Source organism: Dendrobates tinctorius, unplaced genomic scaffold, assembly GCF_039654945.1.
Source record: "Dendrobates tinctorius isolate UK_male_01 unplaced genomic scaffold, ASM3965494v1 ptg000263l, whole genome shotgun sequence".
In the NCBI taxonomy this organism is placed as follows: domain Eukaryota; kingdom Metazoa; phylum Chordata; class Amphibia; order Anura; family Dendrobatidae; genus Dendrobates; species Dendrobates tinctorius.
The window spans coordinates 7319537-7338346 of NW_027361930.1; the positions used below are offsets into that span (position 1 = coordinate 7319537).

The 18810-nt window shown below is 48.2% G+C and overlaps 1 protein-coding gene across 1 annotated transcript; it reads left to right on the forward strand.

The window, feature by feature from the left end:
• Positions 1-1186: 1186 nt before the first annotated feature.
• On the forward strand, positions 1187-12641 carry NUPR2 (nuclear protein 2, transcriptional regulator). The gene is made up of 2 exons (XM_073558940.1): positions 1187-1523; positions 12316-12641. Exon 1 carries the CDS (start codon positions 1276-1278, stop codon positions 1504-1506), a length of 231 nt encoding a protein of 76 aa, XP_073415041.1. The 5' UTR covers positions 1187-1275; the 3' UTR covers positions 1507-1523; positions 12316-12641.
• The last annotated feature ends 6169 nt before the right edge of the window (positions 12642-18810 follow it).

Below are 18810 nucleotides of genomic sequence, written 5' to 3' on the forward strand. Positions count from 1 at the left end.
GCTCACACCCGCCTCATGGTCCTGACCATCGGATGTTTGAGTTCCTTGCTTCCATTGTGGCCTCTTACTTCTTCCTCTGTTGTTCTTGTATGGTTCTCCTACTGCTTTGTCATGATCTGGTTTGTTCCAGTGTCTGTAGGTGGATGTAGCCTGCAGAGGAAGAGCCGACTTTTCTAATTCTTGAGCCTCATTCACATCAGCCTTTTTTTTTTACGCATGAAAAAAAAAAAAATGACCGAGTTCTATCAACTTTTCTCCACCCTCCCGTAAGTCTTTGAAAATCGGACCTCACTTGGATGGCATCTAAGTGCTGTCTGATTTTTTTTGTTTATTTTTTTCACGGACCCATAGATTTGCATTGCTCGCCCCATTCAATACTATAGGTATAATTGCTATTTCCGTGATGAACACTGATGGGACTAGTACACAAAAAAAGGACGTCTGAGGTGTCAGCCACATGGTGGCAAGTCTACACCCGTGGCTTCTGTGTCTCCCAATGACGGCTGTGAGAACAAGATGATTTCAATATCTGATGACTTGTCCTAGTCTGCCATGTAAGTGATGGCACCCCGGGGTGTCATCACCTGGAATAATATAGGTGAAGACCTTGAAATTATTAATTCACAAACAGATTATATTTAAAATCCATATGGGGTATTATTATAATCAACAAAAGTAACATTTCATGTCTTGCGAGAGCGGGATTCTAGTATGGGGGGTCATCGCTTTTGGCTAACTTCCAATACCCCTCCCAGGACATTTCTGTCCCCTTGTTTTGGTGTCTGCTCGCATAGCAGGGTGAAGCCTTGGGCTGATCACTGCTGGGATACTTTCTTACTCATAACACTGTATATATATTATTTGTGTCCCCTAAGAAATGAAGGATCGATCACACTAGCTACACCATGGCATGACTGCAAGTAGGCAGTGTCCTGGGATCTTAGCACTGAGCCATGACAAGTGTGGGGGCTTGCTGACCGCTGTAGTGCAACAGATCCTCCTCCCTAGCTGCAGTGTACCTGCCTAGATGGCAGACGGCTGCTGTATCCGGGTGAAGTGCTCTGCCTATAGCTAGTACTTTACCTGTCAGCACAACAGCCAATCGCTTTCCATGTTTACAGGGGGTGTGACCAGTAACGCTGCCCCCTGATTGCCCAAGAGTGTGGTAATCCCCGCCCCCAGGACAGGGAAGCTCCCGGCCAATCGCAGTGCAGAGTGCGTGTTTACAGGCAGCAGTGTTTGTTGTCGTCTGTGTTGAGTCCCGTAGGTTCTGTCATGGCTGCGGACATAGAAAGCCTGGTCGTGTTCGAGCAGGACCACTACGACGAGTACGACTACTACAACCTGCGCGAGTATAGCTGCGGGGCCGGCGGGAAAGGCCGGACCAAGAGAGAGATCGACCAGAATGGAAACCGCCATGTCCCCGCCGGCCACGAGCGCAAGATTGAGGAAAAGCTGCACAACAGCGAAGTGAAGCGGCGGAGAAGCCGCAGCTCGTCCAGCTAGACGGGAGCCTCCCTCAGGTCAGTGCCGGGCGGCTGGGGGCGCTAAGGCTTGGCTCACACGTGGCGGCTGTGCTGCGGATTTCTAGCCCTGGGCCCACTCACCTGCTGTGCAGTGCAGACATCGGAGCTGATACTGCAGTGTGTGGGGGAAATGTGCCACAGCAGATGGCTCTGGTAGCGGGGGCACATCGTCCATGGGTCATAGGGCCAAGGTCACACACGCTGGGCGCCACTGTTGGTCACTAAGGCTGCGGAGATGAACCGAATCTTCGTGTAAACGAACAAACCGCAGTATGCCCCCCGTGTCCCGGAGACTCGCCCCAAGTCTGGGTGCAAAGAACATCGGCTCCCATAAGGGTCAACCATTTATAGGGCGTGTAGTACAGACCAGTCCTGTAAGCCCTGCTGGTGTGTAACGCCGGGCGCCATGTGGGTGGCAATGCCATGCTTTCTGGATTAAGTCACATGGCACAGCTGATCTATTGGGGAAGTCTCCCTTTACATCTACAGTACATGGCAGACACCATGCAGCCCCAGTAACCAGACATGTCCGGACATGCTCACTGCAGGGACTGCCCAACCTAAGCAGCACCCACATAGTACCCATCCAGGACAAGGCTGAAGTTGGTTTCTTAGGCTACTTTCACACATCCAGTGTGTGGGGTGCGGCGCTGCAGCCGTGACACCGGATGTGTGTGCGGCGAGAGATACGGCTCGGACATTATTAAAGGAGCCACAGGACGAGGTGGACAGAGGCAGCCAATGAGACAGCTGCTGAAAGGGAGTGTTAACCCCACAAGTGCCCGGCGAGAGAGATCTCTCAAGTGTCCGGGTGACAGAGAGAGATCTCTCTCTCTCGCCGGGCACTTGTGGGGTTAACATTCACAGAGTCCGGGCATGCGCTGTGGAAAAAGCCGGTCCGGCGCTGACAAAAAACGTTGCAGGGAGCGTTTTTTGCAGATGCCGGACGGCTAATTTATGCCTTGTCCGGCAACAACCAGACACGACGCATAACCATCCGGCACGATGCGGCGCCCATGAAAGCTTATGGGACAAAACCGGATCCGGTGCTGGATCCGGTTATTAAAAATTTCGCCGCATCGTGCCGGATGACAAAAACCGGATGTGTGAAAGAGGCCTTATTCGTCAGTTTCTTCTGCAATTTTTTTTTTTTTTTATAGGTTGTAAGGTAGCACCCAGTGTTCATGTTGAGGGACACTCACTCGGCAGCGGATTAAGCACGCCAGGCACGGGTTGTTCACATAAATCAGTCCATCTGGTTTATTGTGCAGCATAAACCATATAGCAGCAACTGTCTTACATCAGACCAAATGAAGATTCAATGTAGAGCTCCGCTCTCTTAGGCAACTTTCACACATCAGGTTTTCGGCGTCAGGCGCGATCCGGCAAATGTTTTGTAAAACCGGATGTGACGGATCTGGTTTTCTGCCGGATCCGTCTTATTCTTGACAGACAAAACCGGATCTGTCTCATCCGGTTCATCCGTTTTTCTATCCGTTTTTCGACGGATTACGCCGGATCCGGTTTTTAAAAACACCCCTTGTGGCCTTCCGAACGGGATTGGCTACTGGAAAACTATATATAGCATGTTCCTACAGCCCTGGTCCACCTATGCCATTTGTCTGTGTAGGGGATGAAGCCTTCCAGCTGTCAGAACACCTTTTGAAACCGTACGGTAGCAGAGGATTGACAAGACCAAAACGCATTTTTAATTACCGCCTCACAAGAGCAAGAATGGTTGAATGTACCTTTGGTATTCTGACAGCCAAATGGCGGGTCCTATTGACTGCGATCAACCTCAAGACAGAAACTGTGGACGAGGTGATCAAAGCTTGCGTGGTACTCCACAATTTTGTTATCTGCAAGGAACCCATTTCCATTGAGGACACCTCTGAAGAAACCACCTTGCAAGATTACCAGGACATTACCACTAGAAGTTCTGTGACGGTTTCAGTAATGAGGGACAATTTTGCACTATACTTTGTCACCTCAAGGCAGAGTACACTGGCAGGATGACAGAGTGTGAAAGATTTGTGCCCAACCAAACTTGTGTACCTTCTGTACCAACAGTATATACCTTTGCCAACCAAAGTTGGCTATCTTGTCATGGTCTCTATTTTTAGCTTTAGGCCACAGGTGTGTACCTGGTTGTGTTTTATGCAAAGTATTTCACCTTTTAACAAAAGTTGTGTTCATTGTTAGGAAATCACCAACAATAAACACAACTTTTCAGGTGAAATACTTTGCTTCAAACACAACCAGGAACACAACTGTGGCAAAAAGCTAAAATTTACCCACAGTTATATACCTGGTTTTGAATACCTTTTTACCTTTTAAATACCCTGTATTTAACCTTTTTTTAAAACATATTTCGCCGCAGAAAGAAATGACAGACAACCAGTGTAAACAATAATTTAACTTTTAGTTAAAATATTTTTTTTTTGTAAACTGATTTTAAAGTTAAAAAAACTTTTTTAATAAAGGTTTGAAACCAACAGGGCATTTTTATTACAAAACACATCATAAATCTGTGTAGTGTGGGGTGGAAATACTGCTGGAGGGGCTGCGGGACACTTCGACACTGGGAGTGTGGAGAGAGGACTGGGATCGTGGTGGGGAAGGAACAGTTGGAGGTGATGGTGTGGAAAAAGCTACAGAATGGGTGGACATGTGGGAGGCAGAAGAGGTGGTGGGCGGTGGAGTGGAGGGTTGGGCAGGGACTGTAGGAGCAGATGATGTTGATGGCAAGTTGTACGGGGAAGGAGTTTGGTACGGGGAAGGTTGCTGGAAGTGGGGAGATGTCTGGTACTGGGGAGGTGGATGGTATGTAATAGGAGGGGGAGGATGGAAAGTGGCTGGAGGGGGTGTAGATGTAATAGGAGGGGGAGGATGGAAAGTGGCTGGAGGAGGATGGAAAGTGGCTGGAGGGGGTGCAGGTGGAGGAACTACTGTTGTGGGAGGAGGAGGTTGGGAGGTAACTTGCTGGAGAGCTCCGTGGCATGAATGCATTACATGCATCTGCTGGGTAGCTGATAGCGTTTCCATGCGCTCCACAACAGACCTGAAAAAGGTGTGGTTTGGCGAAGATCTTGCTTCTGAATGCATGGTTTGCAGAAGTGTCTTCACCTCCAGAATGCTGGAGTTGATCTGCTGATAGCCTGCGGAGATTTGCTCTGACGACTTTTAGACAGTTCTGGAAAGATGCATTCAGATGCAAGAACTCTTGCGCATAACTCTTTTCCTGACCCCTCTGCCGCTGCCGCCCAGTACCCGCAGGTGTACTAGAGGTGGCAGGGGCAGAAGGGTGGGGTAAAGGGAAAGCGATCTCACCAGCAGCTTCATGTAATGTAGGCGGCCACGATGCTCCTGTGCTGGTGGATGGGACAGATGGGTCGAATGTGTGGGAAGGTGCAGATGTACCGGGGCGGTCGAAGTGTCCCTCGGTGCCGGTCTCCTCAGGGATCGCCTCAGAAGGGTCCAATCGTGCAGGCTCCCGAGTGCTGCTCACCGTGCTGTGGAAAGAGAAAAAAAAACAATTAAAATAGTGACATGGTATGGCCCTGGCTGAAAAAAAAAAAAGTTACATCTAACATTTTTGTCACATGTGGTGTGTAATATTTACCTTCTGGTGAGCATTGTCTCCCGGAGGAATGACAGGGCTTGTGCGTACTTGTACTTGCTCCTGCGTCCTCCAGATCCACTCGGGGCCCACATCTTTATTGAACTCCTTCTTGAAACGATCCCTCACAGACCGCCACCGATTCACAATTCTCTCCCCTGAAACGAGAAAGGAGTGGTTAGTATACAACATCAGTGTTTCCCAAACTCCAGTCCTCATGGTCCCCAGGGGTCATGTTTTCAGGATTTCCAAAATAAATTGAAATCCTGAACACATGATCCGTGGGGACCACGAGGACTGGAGTTCGGGAAACACTGGTTTAAATCAAGCAACCGGTACTGTATATACTTACGCTCTTTAATCTGGGCCCGAGCATCGAGGTCCTCCCAGCGGTCCACAAGGAGAGAACAGATTTCCTCCCAGAGGCGTCGGGTAACGATAAGGTCAGCGTGGCGGCGGTCAGCCATATTCCAGAGCGGCTCCCTTTCTCTGACGAGATCGATGAGGTGGTCCACATCGATTCCTCCATCATCACCGTCAGAGTCGGGAGCACGCTGTGAAGGCTGTTAAAGAAAAAGACAAATAACATAATTAGCCTCCACAAAAGAAATGAAATAAAAAGTGCAAAAAAACAAAGCAAAAATATTTATACTTACACGCTGGTGACCGCCGCGTTGCTGTCGCCGACGACCCTGGGAGGCACTGCGAGGACCTCTTGGCCGAGCACCAGATTGGGAAGACTAGAGAAGAAAACAAAAAATGTTATGTCTTTGGATGTAGGCATTTGTTTGCTGTGTGTGGTCTGCAGAACATTGTTTTCTATGTGTTGTGTGTAGTGTGATGTTGTGTTTCTGCGTTTGATGCAAAAAACTTACCAATTGTGAGCCCACTCCAGGTGTCTGTCCACCCCTTCCTTCTTCTGGGAGCTCCTCTTCATCTTGTGATTCCTGTTTTGAAATAAAAGGGAATGAATACACATATTACAGAGATGATGGATTTTGGAAATAAAAACTTACCGTCAAACGCTGACGATGCGAGGGAGGGCTCCCAGAAGAAGATGTGCTGTCTTCCTGCTGGCCAGACTCCATGGCTGTGGGTGGTGTTCCTGCTGCTGCCATTGCTGCTGCATCTATCGGGCGGCTGTTGAATAAAGATAAACAAAGGGCCAATGAATATCTTGATATTCCATGGCCCTAGTTTGGAGGAATGGGGGATTTGATAATTACCGTCTCTCATCTGCTGCTGGACTCCCCTCCCGTTGTTCAGCATGCTGCTCCAATTGGGGTGGTGCTGATGGTGCTGCTGCAGATGTGTCCTGCCTTCTCCTGCGCCTGGTTGCTGTCTTGGGTGGCATGTTGGGTGTGGCTGAGGGTCCCACTGTCTTGCTTTTATATATGTCTTGTGGGCAGAGCTACTGAGCATGCTCAGACCAAAAAAGCCGGATCAGGCGCATTGCGGCGCTCATAGGCTTTCATTGTGTGAAAAAGCCGGATCCAGCGTGTCCGGCTTTTTCGCCGGAGACAAAAAACGTTACAGTAGCCGTTTTTTCCTGACGCCGGATCGCGACGCATTGCCGGATCCGGCGAAAACCGGATGAAACGCATGGCCATCCGGCTCTAATGCACGTCAATGGGGGGGGAAACCGGATCCGGCATTGCATTTCGCCTGATCCGGTTTTTGTCAAAAGCGCCGGATCGCGCCTGACGGCGAAAACCTGATGTGTGAAAGAGGCCTTAGCCCTGTAGTCACACAGGCTGCGCTTTGTCCAGCAAACAGGCTCTACAGTCTCTCAGTTACTTCCCCCTGTCCAGGGTTACCTCTTAGCTGCTTCTCAGTCCCGACGTCCCTTCCCTCCTGGGGACTGTCCAGTACTCAGGCTTTTACACACAGGCCACACACGGTCAGCGGCGTCCACACGTGCTCTTCAGGATGGCAGCGCACCTTCTAGCACGTCGACCTTCCACACGGACCAATCAGATCCAGGCATTCACTCATGTGACCTACCCTGGTCACCTTATATGGTCCATAGCCACACCCACAGCACCACATGGCCATGACCTCATTGCAGGTCCTTCAGATTCACAACCACACACATAGGCTTCACTTCAGACACACGCCCCTGGGTGGGTTTGTAGGTGACTGGTTCCACCCGTCTCACCAGCCACCTGGAAGCCTTCCCTGATACAGTGTAATGAAAACCTCAGCAGTACCTCTGCTGATTAGCACATGTTCAAGCTTCCATCCCAGGGCCACCCACCCTGGGATACATAACTGATAGGGACGGCGGAACGCACTAAATATAAAATAGTGCGTTCGCCACCCGGGGTCCACCGTGCAGAGGTGTTAAACTGCTGCTATATAATGGCAGACGCACAATATGGTGGTATATCGCACAAGGGTTGAACGTCACCCGGTGTGCACTGGGCGTACTCTGCTAACTTCACAGACGCCTAAGGCCTGTTTCACACATCAGTTTTTTGTGTCAGTTAAAATCCGCTAAAATGGCGGAAAGCTGATCCGCTCCAGTACTGACCTCAACGTTTGCCACCGGACCGTTGTTTTAACGGATCCGGCGAAGGAAGAATCTTAAAGGAACCGCAGCCCGGGGAGGAGAGAGAGAGAATTTTCAGCCGCCAGAACAGAGTTTAGGGTTAAATTTGCGGTCGAGGCAAGTCCTCCGTGCATACGCAATGTAAAATGCGGATCCGGCCGCCCGAAAAAACGTTGCATTTTCCGTCCAGGCATGTTGTGGCGGATGCCAAAATTTTGGGGGAGCCGCAGAAAAACTGATCCAACGGATGGCATCCGTCAAGATCCACCGGTAATGCAACTGAATGGGAAAAAAATGTATCCGCCAAGCAAAATGGCGGATCCGTTTTTTTTGCAAATCGGCGGATCTTGACTGATGGTGACAAACGGTTGTGTGAAACAGGCCTAAGACATAAACAAAAGTACTGAGCCTGTTGGACTCACAGGTCTCAGAGAAATGCACGCACGGCATATGGTCACAGGAGCTGGGCCCAAGGCAGAGGGACAGAGTCCGTCTAGACCTACCGTGCGTGCGGCGTCGCTGCCGCGGACGCCCACAGGTGCTGCAGAGTGCAGCACGGCTGACACAGCCGCTATGCGACAGTGCCCAGGAGGGGCGCACTGTTGGGACGCTAGTTAGGTGATGATATGCACTGTGGCCTGTAGCGTGCCACTGACTGGCACTAACTCTATGACTAAATCCCTATCCACACACGTAATATCAGAGGGAGGGGAGTCTTAATGAGTCATTCGCAGGTTCATGCATCCGTCATCATTCACACAAGTAGAGTCTATACTAACGCATGGCCGAGCGGCTATGCGAACCTTTTATAGCCGGGACCTTCCTGAAGCTTTCAGATCCCTGAGATGGACCAATCAGATCACGAGAAGGACTTGAGCATGTGACTCCCGATCTCCAATGGGAGATCGTCTCGTGAGCATGCCCAGTAGCGCGGCTTGAGGACTTAGCCTCTGAAGTAGGTTGCTGCTGAGCAGCCTGCACTGCTATTGCTGGCCCAGAGGTGGCAACAGCCAGACCCACAGAGCTGGTCTGAGCAGAGCGTCTGGAACACTGGGATTGCTGTGCAGGCTCCTGAGCTGTCGGTGGAGAATGGGAGACCACTGAATGCAAGGCTCTGGATTCCTGCTGTGCAGCTGCAGGAACCCAACGCCTAACACATAACGGTCATTTACCATCCTGCCGTTCATCCTATTTCCATTACCACAATGAACATGCCTGTATGCCTGTCCTGGGACACCCACACAGCACCCCCTAGCGAACACAGTGGTCACTGCACTACAGGTTTAACAAAAAATAAGCATCACAATAATAACGTACAATGCATCGAGGTGCCCTGATGTGAAAACACTTAAACAGCTACAAAAACTATAAAACTGGCACAAAAATGGGCATCAAAGCGGGCACCGAAGGGTGTTAATGAAACGGTTAAAGGGAATCTGTCACCCTTTTTTTTGGCCTTTCAGCTGCCGGCATAGACATCGGGGGCTTATCTACAGCATTCTGTAATGCTGTAGATAAGCCTCTGATGTAACCTGAAAGAGAAGAAAAACAAGTTATATTATACTCACGGAGGTGGGCGGTCCAGTCCGATGGGTGTCGCCGTCTCGTCCGGCGCCTCCCTTCATGCGATGACGTCCTCTTCTGTCCTGTAATGGCTCCGGCGCAAGTGCACTGCTCTGCCCTGTTGAGGGCAGAGCAGAGTCCTGCTGTGGACAGGCGTCGGGAGAGGTGTGGCGCCTGTGCACTGCAGAATTCTGCTCTGCACTCAACAGGGCAGAGCAGTGCGCCGGAGCCGTTTCAGGACTGGAGAAGAGGACGTCTGCATTACAGAATGCTGTAGATAAGCCCCCGATGTCTATGCTGGCAGCTAATAGGGCAAAAAAAGGGTGACAGATTCCCTTTAAATGACTTTGGGCCACTGATATCACAGTGCCAACATATAGAAGAGGAAGCCCCACATCACAACCAGGTCCCTCTAGCCTGGCCCAAAAGGGTTCTGGGCATCAGATCTGGCATCAAAGTGGGCAGACAGTCGATTTTGGCCATTTGAATATGTAACTGATGTTTTTAAGGGGTTAAATGGCTTTGGGCCACTGACTTCACACTAAGAATACACAGATAGTGATGCCCTGTATCAAACCCAGGACCCCCCAGGCTGGTCATAATGGGTTATGGGCATCAGAATTGACATCAAAGTGCGCAGCCAATTTTCACAGATTTGAATAAGTAACTGATGTTTTTAAGGGGTTAAATGACTTTTGGCCAGGCTGGAGGGACCTGGATTTGATGCGGGGCATCACTATGTGTATTTTTAGTGTGAGATCAGTGGCCCAAAGTCATTCATCCCCTTAAAACATCAGTTACTTATTCACATCTCTGAAAATCGACTGTCTGCCCACTTTGATGCCAGTTCTCGTGCCCAGAACCCGTTTGGGCCAGTCTGGAGAGACCTGGGTTTTGATGTGGCGCGCCCTGTTCTACATGTTTGCAGTGTGATATCAGTGGCCCACAGTCATCTAACCCTTTCATTATCGCCCTTCGGTGCCCACTTTGATGCCCATTTTTGTGCCAGTTTTATCATTTTTGTAGCCGTTTTTAAGTGTATTCACACACAGGTCCAAATCTTAGTTACATGGTTCTCTTGGCCGCGTCAGTAGAAAACTAAGTCCATAATGAGGGTCTGCCTCCCTCCTCCCATGTCTGAGTGTATGATTTTATGTCCGGAATCGTGGATGGCCCATAACTTTCCACCCGAAGCTCTGAATGGGTCGGTAGTGCCGCTGCTGGGTTCCGCTAGATTTTATCTGCGCAAAGAGACCAAATATGCCTACTGTATGTAATGAAATATACAAAAACGCCCAACACTCTACAAGGAGAAAAGGCTATAGCAAGTACAAGTAAACCGCCATAATAATGAGAATTCCACTCCATATATAATTTACACCAGGAGAAAAAAGGGAGTACTGGATTCAAAATAGTATACAAAATATACAAACTTTATTAGTCATAAGCACACAAATGATTCAAATAAATAGCATGGTTGCAAAAGACAAACAGGACAGACTCGGGGGGGTAAAATAGCCATGTGCACCAACACATATCCACAAGTGGAAGCAGGGTGACATCTAATGACATCCTTTGTAGAGTGTTGGACGTTTTTGTATATTTCCTTACATACGGTAGGCATATTTGGTCTCTGCGCAGATAAAATCCAGTGGCGGCACCACCGACCCATTCAGAGCTTTGGGTGGTAATTATTTGTGTGCTTATGACTAATAAAGTTTGTATGTTTTTTTATACTATTTTGATTCCAGTACTCCCCTTTTTTTCTCCTGGTTTAAAATAACGTATGTAATACCTGGTGGCTAAGCTTTATAACTCCATAATGCAGAGTGCTACAGGTGGCTGCCTGGCACGGGCGTATGGGGGAAGGAACGTCGATTCAGATGATGTGCTCGGCTAGTCTCAGAGATATTGCAGTCTGTTATTATAGGTCATTTTCCAGATTCAATACCTCAGAGCCTGCTGTGACTTGTTGTGCTATGGTATCTCCATGTGTTTGGTTAGACAAAGGGAGCCAGCTAGCTGCAGAAGATTTCACAGCATTGTGTTACGAACTTCAAAGATCTTTCTGGCGTTTTAATGGGAGCAAGACATTGCATTGCCTTTTATGGTCTGGGGGACGCAAGGGTCGGGGCACATTCCAGGAGTGGACGGAGATGTCCTGTAATCCAAAATGGATTCTTCCCTCGACCCTCACAAGCGGCATAATGCACACACCTGTCCGCCTTCCTATTGGGTCAGTGCTGCAAGGCAACATGGGATCTGACTGTGGCCAGCAACCTAATGCTACCATGACAAGCGCTATAAAGTCCAAACCTATTTGATTCTTGTCACAGGTGACAAGTCACACGTCATTGTTGCCATAGACTTTAATGTTAGTCCTTTGCATGCAATGTCTCAGATTTGAATGCAGAAAAAGTCCAGCTTCAAGGATCCTCTAAAAACATAGCTTGATCGATGCAATAGATTCCTAGTTCTAGATCAGAATCTGTATTCATTAGGGCCACATGCCTGCCCTCCTGTACACTGACAAGCTGCTGTGTATACATTGACCCCCAGTCACTGGTAAATGCAGTGCACCCATCACTGAGTCCACCTCAATGTTTGCTTCTATTACCTAAAAAGCATATTATTATTGATATGAAACTGTGGCTGTATTATGCGGCCCATACTGTATATACAGTAACCTATTCAGCTGGCAGATCCTCTTAAGGCTGTGTGCACACATTGTAGATTTGGTGCGTTTTGAAGTGTCATGCACACGTTGAGTTTTTTTTTTTTTTTTTTCTGTATTTGACTTGCAGATTGGTGCAAAAAATAATCTCCAGCATGTCAGTTCTCTGTTTCTCACCACTGACTTCACTCAAATCAGTCAAATTCAGGTCAAAAAACTCACGTTTTTCCTGCTAAGAAATGCAGAAATTTTTCTCCATGTGTGCACATAGCCCAAAAGTAATCCGGGTAACTGCCTATTCAGTCTAACCATTTTCCCTACATCCGACCTATGATTATATGGCAATTAACATGTCCTCCCTTCCATATTTTGTGTCGTTTAGGTATCGGACTCTGACTTCGGTTAATGATGTGTTCTGCGGTTTTGTGAATTAAGAGAAGCAACCCTGCCCCATAGAAGATGGCACCGCCAGGTCACTGCTGTGCCGCCTGCCCGGATCTGTAGGACATGATTGCAGGAAATGTTCTGCGCTTATGGCTCGATGTGGAAATGTCTGTTCTGCACGACATCGCCCCGTGCAATAATGACTAGTGCTGCACATTATACTGTACCATAATGGTGGTGCTTTTAGAAGCCAAAAAGTGGTTGTATAAAACAGTTTTTTTTATATTTCTGCTTGGCGTAAATAAAGCATTTTACATTTTCAAAGTTCTGTGTCTGTCTGTACATATAAGGATCAAAGCCTGTGTTACCCATGCATGTATCAGATAAGCTCTGCGCTCACCTGCATTGGTTTCAAACATTGAATAATCCATCGTTCAGACCTCCATCAATATGGAATGGAAATCTGTCACCTCATTTTTGGCCTATGAGCTCCGCAGCTCATAGGCCAAAAATGAGGTGACAGATTTCCATTCCATATCAGGGGCTTATCTCAACAGGGCAGCTAAAGTACACCTTACTTCTGCCACGTCTCCTGCGCAGAAGGAGGACGTCATCACTAGAAGATGGGAGGCGCCAGACTGCGACACCCATCGGACCGGACCCCCGGGTGAGTATAAACTCTAACTAGTTTTTCTTCTCTTTCAGGTTTCATCGGGGGCTTATCTACAGCATTACAGAATGCTGTAGATAATCCCCTGATGGCTGTGGCCGCAGCTCATAGGCCAAAAATGGGATGACAAATTCCCTTTAAACTATAAATTTGAAGAATATAAAATAATTTGGATGCTATAGGTAATGGAACTAAGATTAACTGCGTAGCAAGTTTGGCCACAGGAGCTTAGGTTCAGAATGTCTAGGACTACCAATGGCTACAGTTTAGATCAGTGGTCCCCAAGCTTTCTGACCTTGAGAGCCACATTCAGCGTTGATTGGCTCACAAGTCGCGACCCTCTTTTTAGGTCTGAGAGTTGCGAGCCACATCCAGCTCCTGCCCACCTCACCGTAGCAACTCACAGAGCCCCTATTGCTGGTGTAATTACCAAAGCTTTTCCACAGAGATCACACTGAGGCAGTATACCAAGACCCAGAGGTTCCCACAGTACCTCCATTCAGTATTCGCTCATCAATCACTCCCATAACTCTTGCATCCAGCTTCAAGCATCTCCTCTGACAGCATCATCCGGTCTACCCCTTACCATTCTTAATATCTTTTACGTCCTTGGACGTATTGATATGTCCAAGGTCGCCTCCCCCTGTTTGCTGCGGGCTCCAGGGATGAGACCACAACTTTTCCGGCACATGTCATCTGATTTCATCAGCTGACATGTGACCCTAACAGCCGCAGGTGTAATCACGATACGGTTGCCGATGGATTTAGCATGACAACCTGGGGTTTGCTGGAGCTCCTCGTGTTTGCCATTGCCGGATAGCTATGAGCTGTAGCCCTAACTATTGAAGCAAGTAAAAAGGTTATGGAAAGAGTTATGGCTCTGGAAAAAAAGAGCAAACAATGGAAACTCAAAAACTGGAAATCCCAAGGTGGTTAAACTATCTCCAAATCCCCAAGCCAGAATATGCACATTCAATGTTTGCTCTTTTGGGCAGGGCTTCTCACAAAAATGTCATCATCTGGAGACCTGTTCTTTATAGTTGCTATTGCACCAAGCTGGTAGGCAGCCACGCGTCACACATCATGGTCTAGATGGATACATAGCTTAGGAATTCCTCCACCAGAACAGAGCATTGCAAAAAATATACACTGAGAAGTATACTTTTTTTATTTTTGTAATACTCGGAATAATGGGTGCTGAGGTAAGAGGCCACTCACACTATTGTCCTCTCTGTCTTTCTGATATTTTGGAGATACCAGAGGTTCTGAGGTAAGAGGCTGCTAAGGCCGGAGTCACACTAGCGTATGGCATCTGATGTGAGAGCATCGGATGTGATATCCTAATGACCCTCGGCTCTGCTGCAAGCAGGAGTCGAGTGTCATGCGATTGCTCCGAGCCTCTCACACAGCTGCAGAGGAGACGGAGAAATGAATTTCTCCATCTCCTCAATTGCCGGGGTCAGCGTATATCGCACAGCACTTGGATGATATCCAAGTGATGTGCGTTTTCACTCGCACCCATAGGCTTAAAAGGGTGCGAGTGAGCCGAAACTCGGCCGAGTGTCAGTGACAATCACAGCATGCTGCGAATTGACTCGCATGTAGAATATGGCTGAGAAAAAAACCGCTGATGGGAGCTGCCCCATACATGAATACTGTGTTATCGCATAGCACTCATCCGTAGTCATCTGTAGTGTGACTCCGGCCTAACATTGCTGTCCAGCCAGTCTTTCTGACCTAATACTGGAGATATCAAGGCTTCTGAGGTAAGAAGATGCTGCTCACACTGTTGTCCTCCCTGTCTTTTTGATCCAATACTGGAGATACCAGATTTTCTGAGGTAAGAGGATGATTACACTGCTGTCCATGTCAATTTTATCCAATACTGGAAATGATAGAAGTGCAGAGATAAGACTGCTGTCCACCCTGTCTTGTGATCTAATACTGGGAGTGCAGAAGTAAGAGGCTCCTTACACTGTCATCCATCCTTTCTAGCTGATGCAATATTGGTGAAACCAGGAGGTGATGAAGTAAGAATAAACCGCTCAAACTGCTGTCAAAAGACAGCAACATTTCTTAACACTAAGGCCTGTTTCACACATCCGTTTGTCACCATCAGTCAAAATCTGCCGTTTTGCTAGAGAAACGGACCCGCCATTTTCCTTGGCGGATCGGTTTTTTTTCCCCATTGACTTGCATTATCGGCGGATTTTGACTGATGGACGTCCGTTGCATCCGTATGTCTGCGGATCCGCCAAAATTTTGGCGTCCGCTGACATCACCGGATGGACAATGCAACGTTTTTTCTGTGGCCGGATCCGCATTTTGTGTTTATCTACAGATTTAACCCGCAAATCCTTCTGGTTGCTGGATCTCTCTCTCCTCACCTCCTCCATCGCGCAATCTCCTCCTCCATCGCGCGATCTCGTGACCTCCACCGCGATGACGTCCAGCCTCCCGCGATTGATCCCAGATCCCGCGACGACGTCCCGGCTCCTTTAAATTTCATCCTACCGCGGATCCGTGAACCGTTGCGGTCCGCTGCCAAACGTTATATCCGCACCCAGGCGGATACGTTTTCCGCCATTTTAGCGGATTTCAACGGCCAGAAAAAACGTAAGTGTGAAACAGGCCTAAGACAATACACTGCAGGATGCAGCAGTAGTCCCCATGATAAAGGCGGGGGAGCACAGGTGCAAAATACTGATGAAACCGCCACTCGCATGCCTACCAGTGATGGAGGTGGTGCCTCCTAGTATAAATACAGATAAGGCTTCAGTAGGGCACCAGTGAACGAGAGTTAATGCACAGTGTCTGGCTTACAGCCTATTACTGACGCCCATGCTATTAAATCACCTGGTATGGCCAGTGCTGAAATGGCAGACGGCCTTCAACAGCACCCAGTTGTCATGCAGCTAACCAATCTGTTTGCATGGGAGCTGGTATTGAACTCGCAGTACTGCCTACCTGAGGATTTGACTGAATATTTTTTGCAAATTCAGTGATTGCAGAGACAGACTTAGCAGCTGATGAAGGGGCAGGGCCTAACAGACAGCCTACGGCTACATTCACACATCCATGTGACACGTCCTTGTGCACACTGACCTATAAACTGATCTACATACGTCAGTTTCAAAAACTGATCCGTTTCCTAGTCTCCTAAGTTTTGCATATAAGACTTGGCCATTAAAATCTATGAGGATCTGTAAGATTCGGATGAAACTACGAACACATACTTTGTACTTCAGAATTGCCTCCTAGTTTAATTCATTTTTTCACTGATTGTTAATAGTCAATTGGTAAAAAAAAAAGTTTAGACAGTCTACTGGTCAGTGAAAACAAGTGATAACTAAAAAATTATTATTCATTTTTATAGCGCCATTTATTTCATGGAGCTTTACATGTGAAAAAGGGGCATACAAAGACAAGTACAATAAACATGAGCAATACAAGGCACACACGTACAAAAGGAGAGAGGACCCTGCCCGCGAGGGCTCACAGTCTACAGGGGGTGGGCGAGGATACACTAGGAGAGGGTAGAGCTGGTCGTGCAGTGGTTCAGTAGACTGAGGATCACTGCAGGTTGTAGGCTTTCTGGAAAAGGTGGGTTTTCAGGTTCCTTTTGAAGGTTTCCATGGTAGGCGAAAGTCTGATGTGTTGGGTTAGAGAGTTCCAGAGTATGGGGGAAGCACGGGAGAAGTCGCGTATGCGGTTGTGGGAAGAAGAGATAAGAGGGGAGTAGAGAAGGAGATCTTGAGAGGATCAAAGGTTGCGCGTAGGTCAATACCGGGAGACCATGTCACAGATGTATGGTGGAGACAGGTTGTGGATGGCTTTGTATGTCATAGGGTTTTGAACTGGAGCCTCTGGACAATAGGAAGCTAGTGAAGGGCTTGGCAGAGAGGAGAGGCTGGGGGAGACCGGTGGATTCATCGGGCAGCAGAGTTTAGGATAGAGTGGAGTGGTGCAAGAGTGCTAGAGGGGAGTCCGGAGAATAGGAGGTTGCAATAGCTGAGGTGGGAGATAATAAGGGCATACATGAGCGTTTTTGCAGTTTCTTGGTCAAGGAATGTACGGATCCGGGAAATATTTTTGAGTTGGAGTCGGCAGGAGAAAACAAGGCTTGGATATGTGGCTTGAAAGAGCGACTGGGGAAAGTGAAAGTGAGCAGCTATTGACGCTGATGGATAGGTCTAGTGGAGGGGTAGAGTGAGATGGGGAAAAGATGATGAATTCTGTTTTGTCCATGTTCGGTTTTAGAAAGCGAGCAGAAAAGAAAGATGAAATAACAGACAGACATTGTGGGATTTTGGTCAGTAAGGAGGTGATGCTGGTTCCAGATAGGTAGATCTGCGTGTCATCGGCATAGAGATGATAATGCAAACCTGGTGATTCTATGAGCTGTCCCAGGCCGAAGGTGTAGATGGAGAAGAGTAGGAGGGGTTCTAGAACTGAGCCTTGGGGAACACCGACAGACGGGGCGAGGTGGTGTGGGAGAGGGAGACACTGAATGTCTGGTCTGTTAGATATGACGAGATCCAGGATAGGGCCAAATCTGTGATGCCAAGAGATGAGAGAATCTGTAACAAGAGGGAATGGTCTACAGCAGGGGTCCCCAACCACCGGTCCGCGGCCCAGGACCGGGCCGTTGGGGTTCTTCTGCTGGTCCGCGGAGCTGCCGCAGACCAGCAGTAAACACTGACAGTGTGCTCTGCGGTGGCTCAGAGCACACTGCAGATGCCTGCCCTGGCTGCTCAATATCACCGGGTGAGTCGCGCGTAGAGGCACGCAGAGCTCATCACATGTGAACGCATGTGTGGCTGCAGGCGGGAACACGCTGACATTGTTATGTGTCAGCGCTGTCTGTGGGCAGGGAGCAAGCCCTCTGCTTTCCCGCCCGTGGCCCGACTGAAGCAGCAGGGAATGAAGAGAGGTATTTTTTTTTGTATGTATGTATATGTGTGTGTATGTTTGTATCTGTGTATGGGTGTGTATGTGTGTTTATCTGTGCATGTATGTGTGTATCTGTGTGTATCTGTGCAACTATGTGTATCTATGTATGTGTGTGCATATGCGTTTCTGTGCATGTGTATGTATGTGTGTATGTATCTGTGCATGTATGTGTGTGTATATGTATATGTAAGTGTATCTATGTGTGTTTATCTGTGTGTGCATGTCTGTCTGTGTGTATATATATATATATATATATATATATATATATATATATATATATATATATGCCCCACCTCCACCCCGCTGGGCCATGGAGGAATGGTCTTGCTGAAAGCCGGTCCCTGGTGCAAAAAAGGTTGGGGACCACTGGTCTAAAGTGTCAAAGGCAGAAGACAGGTCCAGGAGGAGGAGAATAGAGTAGTGTCGCTTGTTCTTGGCGGTTAGTAGGTCATTGGTGACTTTTGTTAGGGCGGTTTCAGTTGAGTGATGCGGTCGCCGGTCGGAAGCCAGATTGTAACTGATTAAAGATGGAGCAGGAGGCGAGGTGGGACATGCTATTCCAGTAGTTTTGAGGCATGAGGGAGAAGTGATATTGTTTCATAGCTAGACACAGAGGATGGGTCGAGGGAAGGGTTTTTGAGGATGGGTGTGTTTGAGGCATGTTTGAAGGAAGAGGGGAAGACAACATTTGTAAGTGAAAGGTTGAAGAGATGTGTTAGGGTTGGGATGAAGACTGTGGTGCAGTTAGGGATGAGGTGAGATGCAATTAGAAGTAAACATGGAGAAAATCTGTCCATTTTCTTGGGTGGTAATACAAAGGTGTGTGACTCTAATGATAGCCTTTGAAAAGTGGTATTGGAGTATACCGCA

Coding starts and splice junctions, on each gene's coding strand:
- NUPR2 (XM_073558940.1), top strand. CDS start 1,276: ATGGCTGCGGACATAGAAAGCCTGGTCGTGTTCGAGCAGGACCACTAC.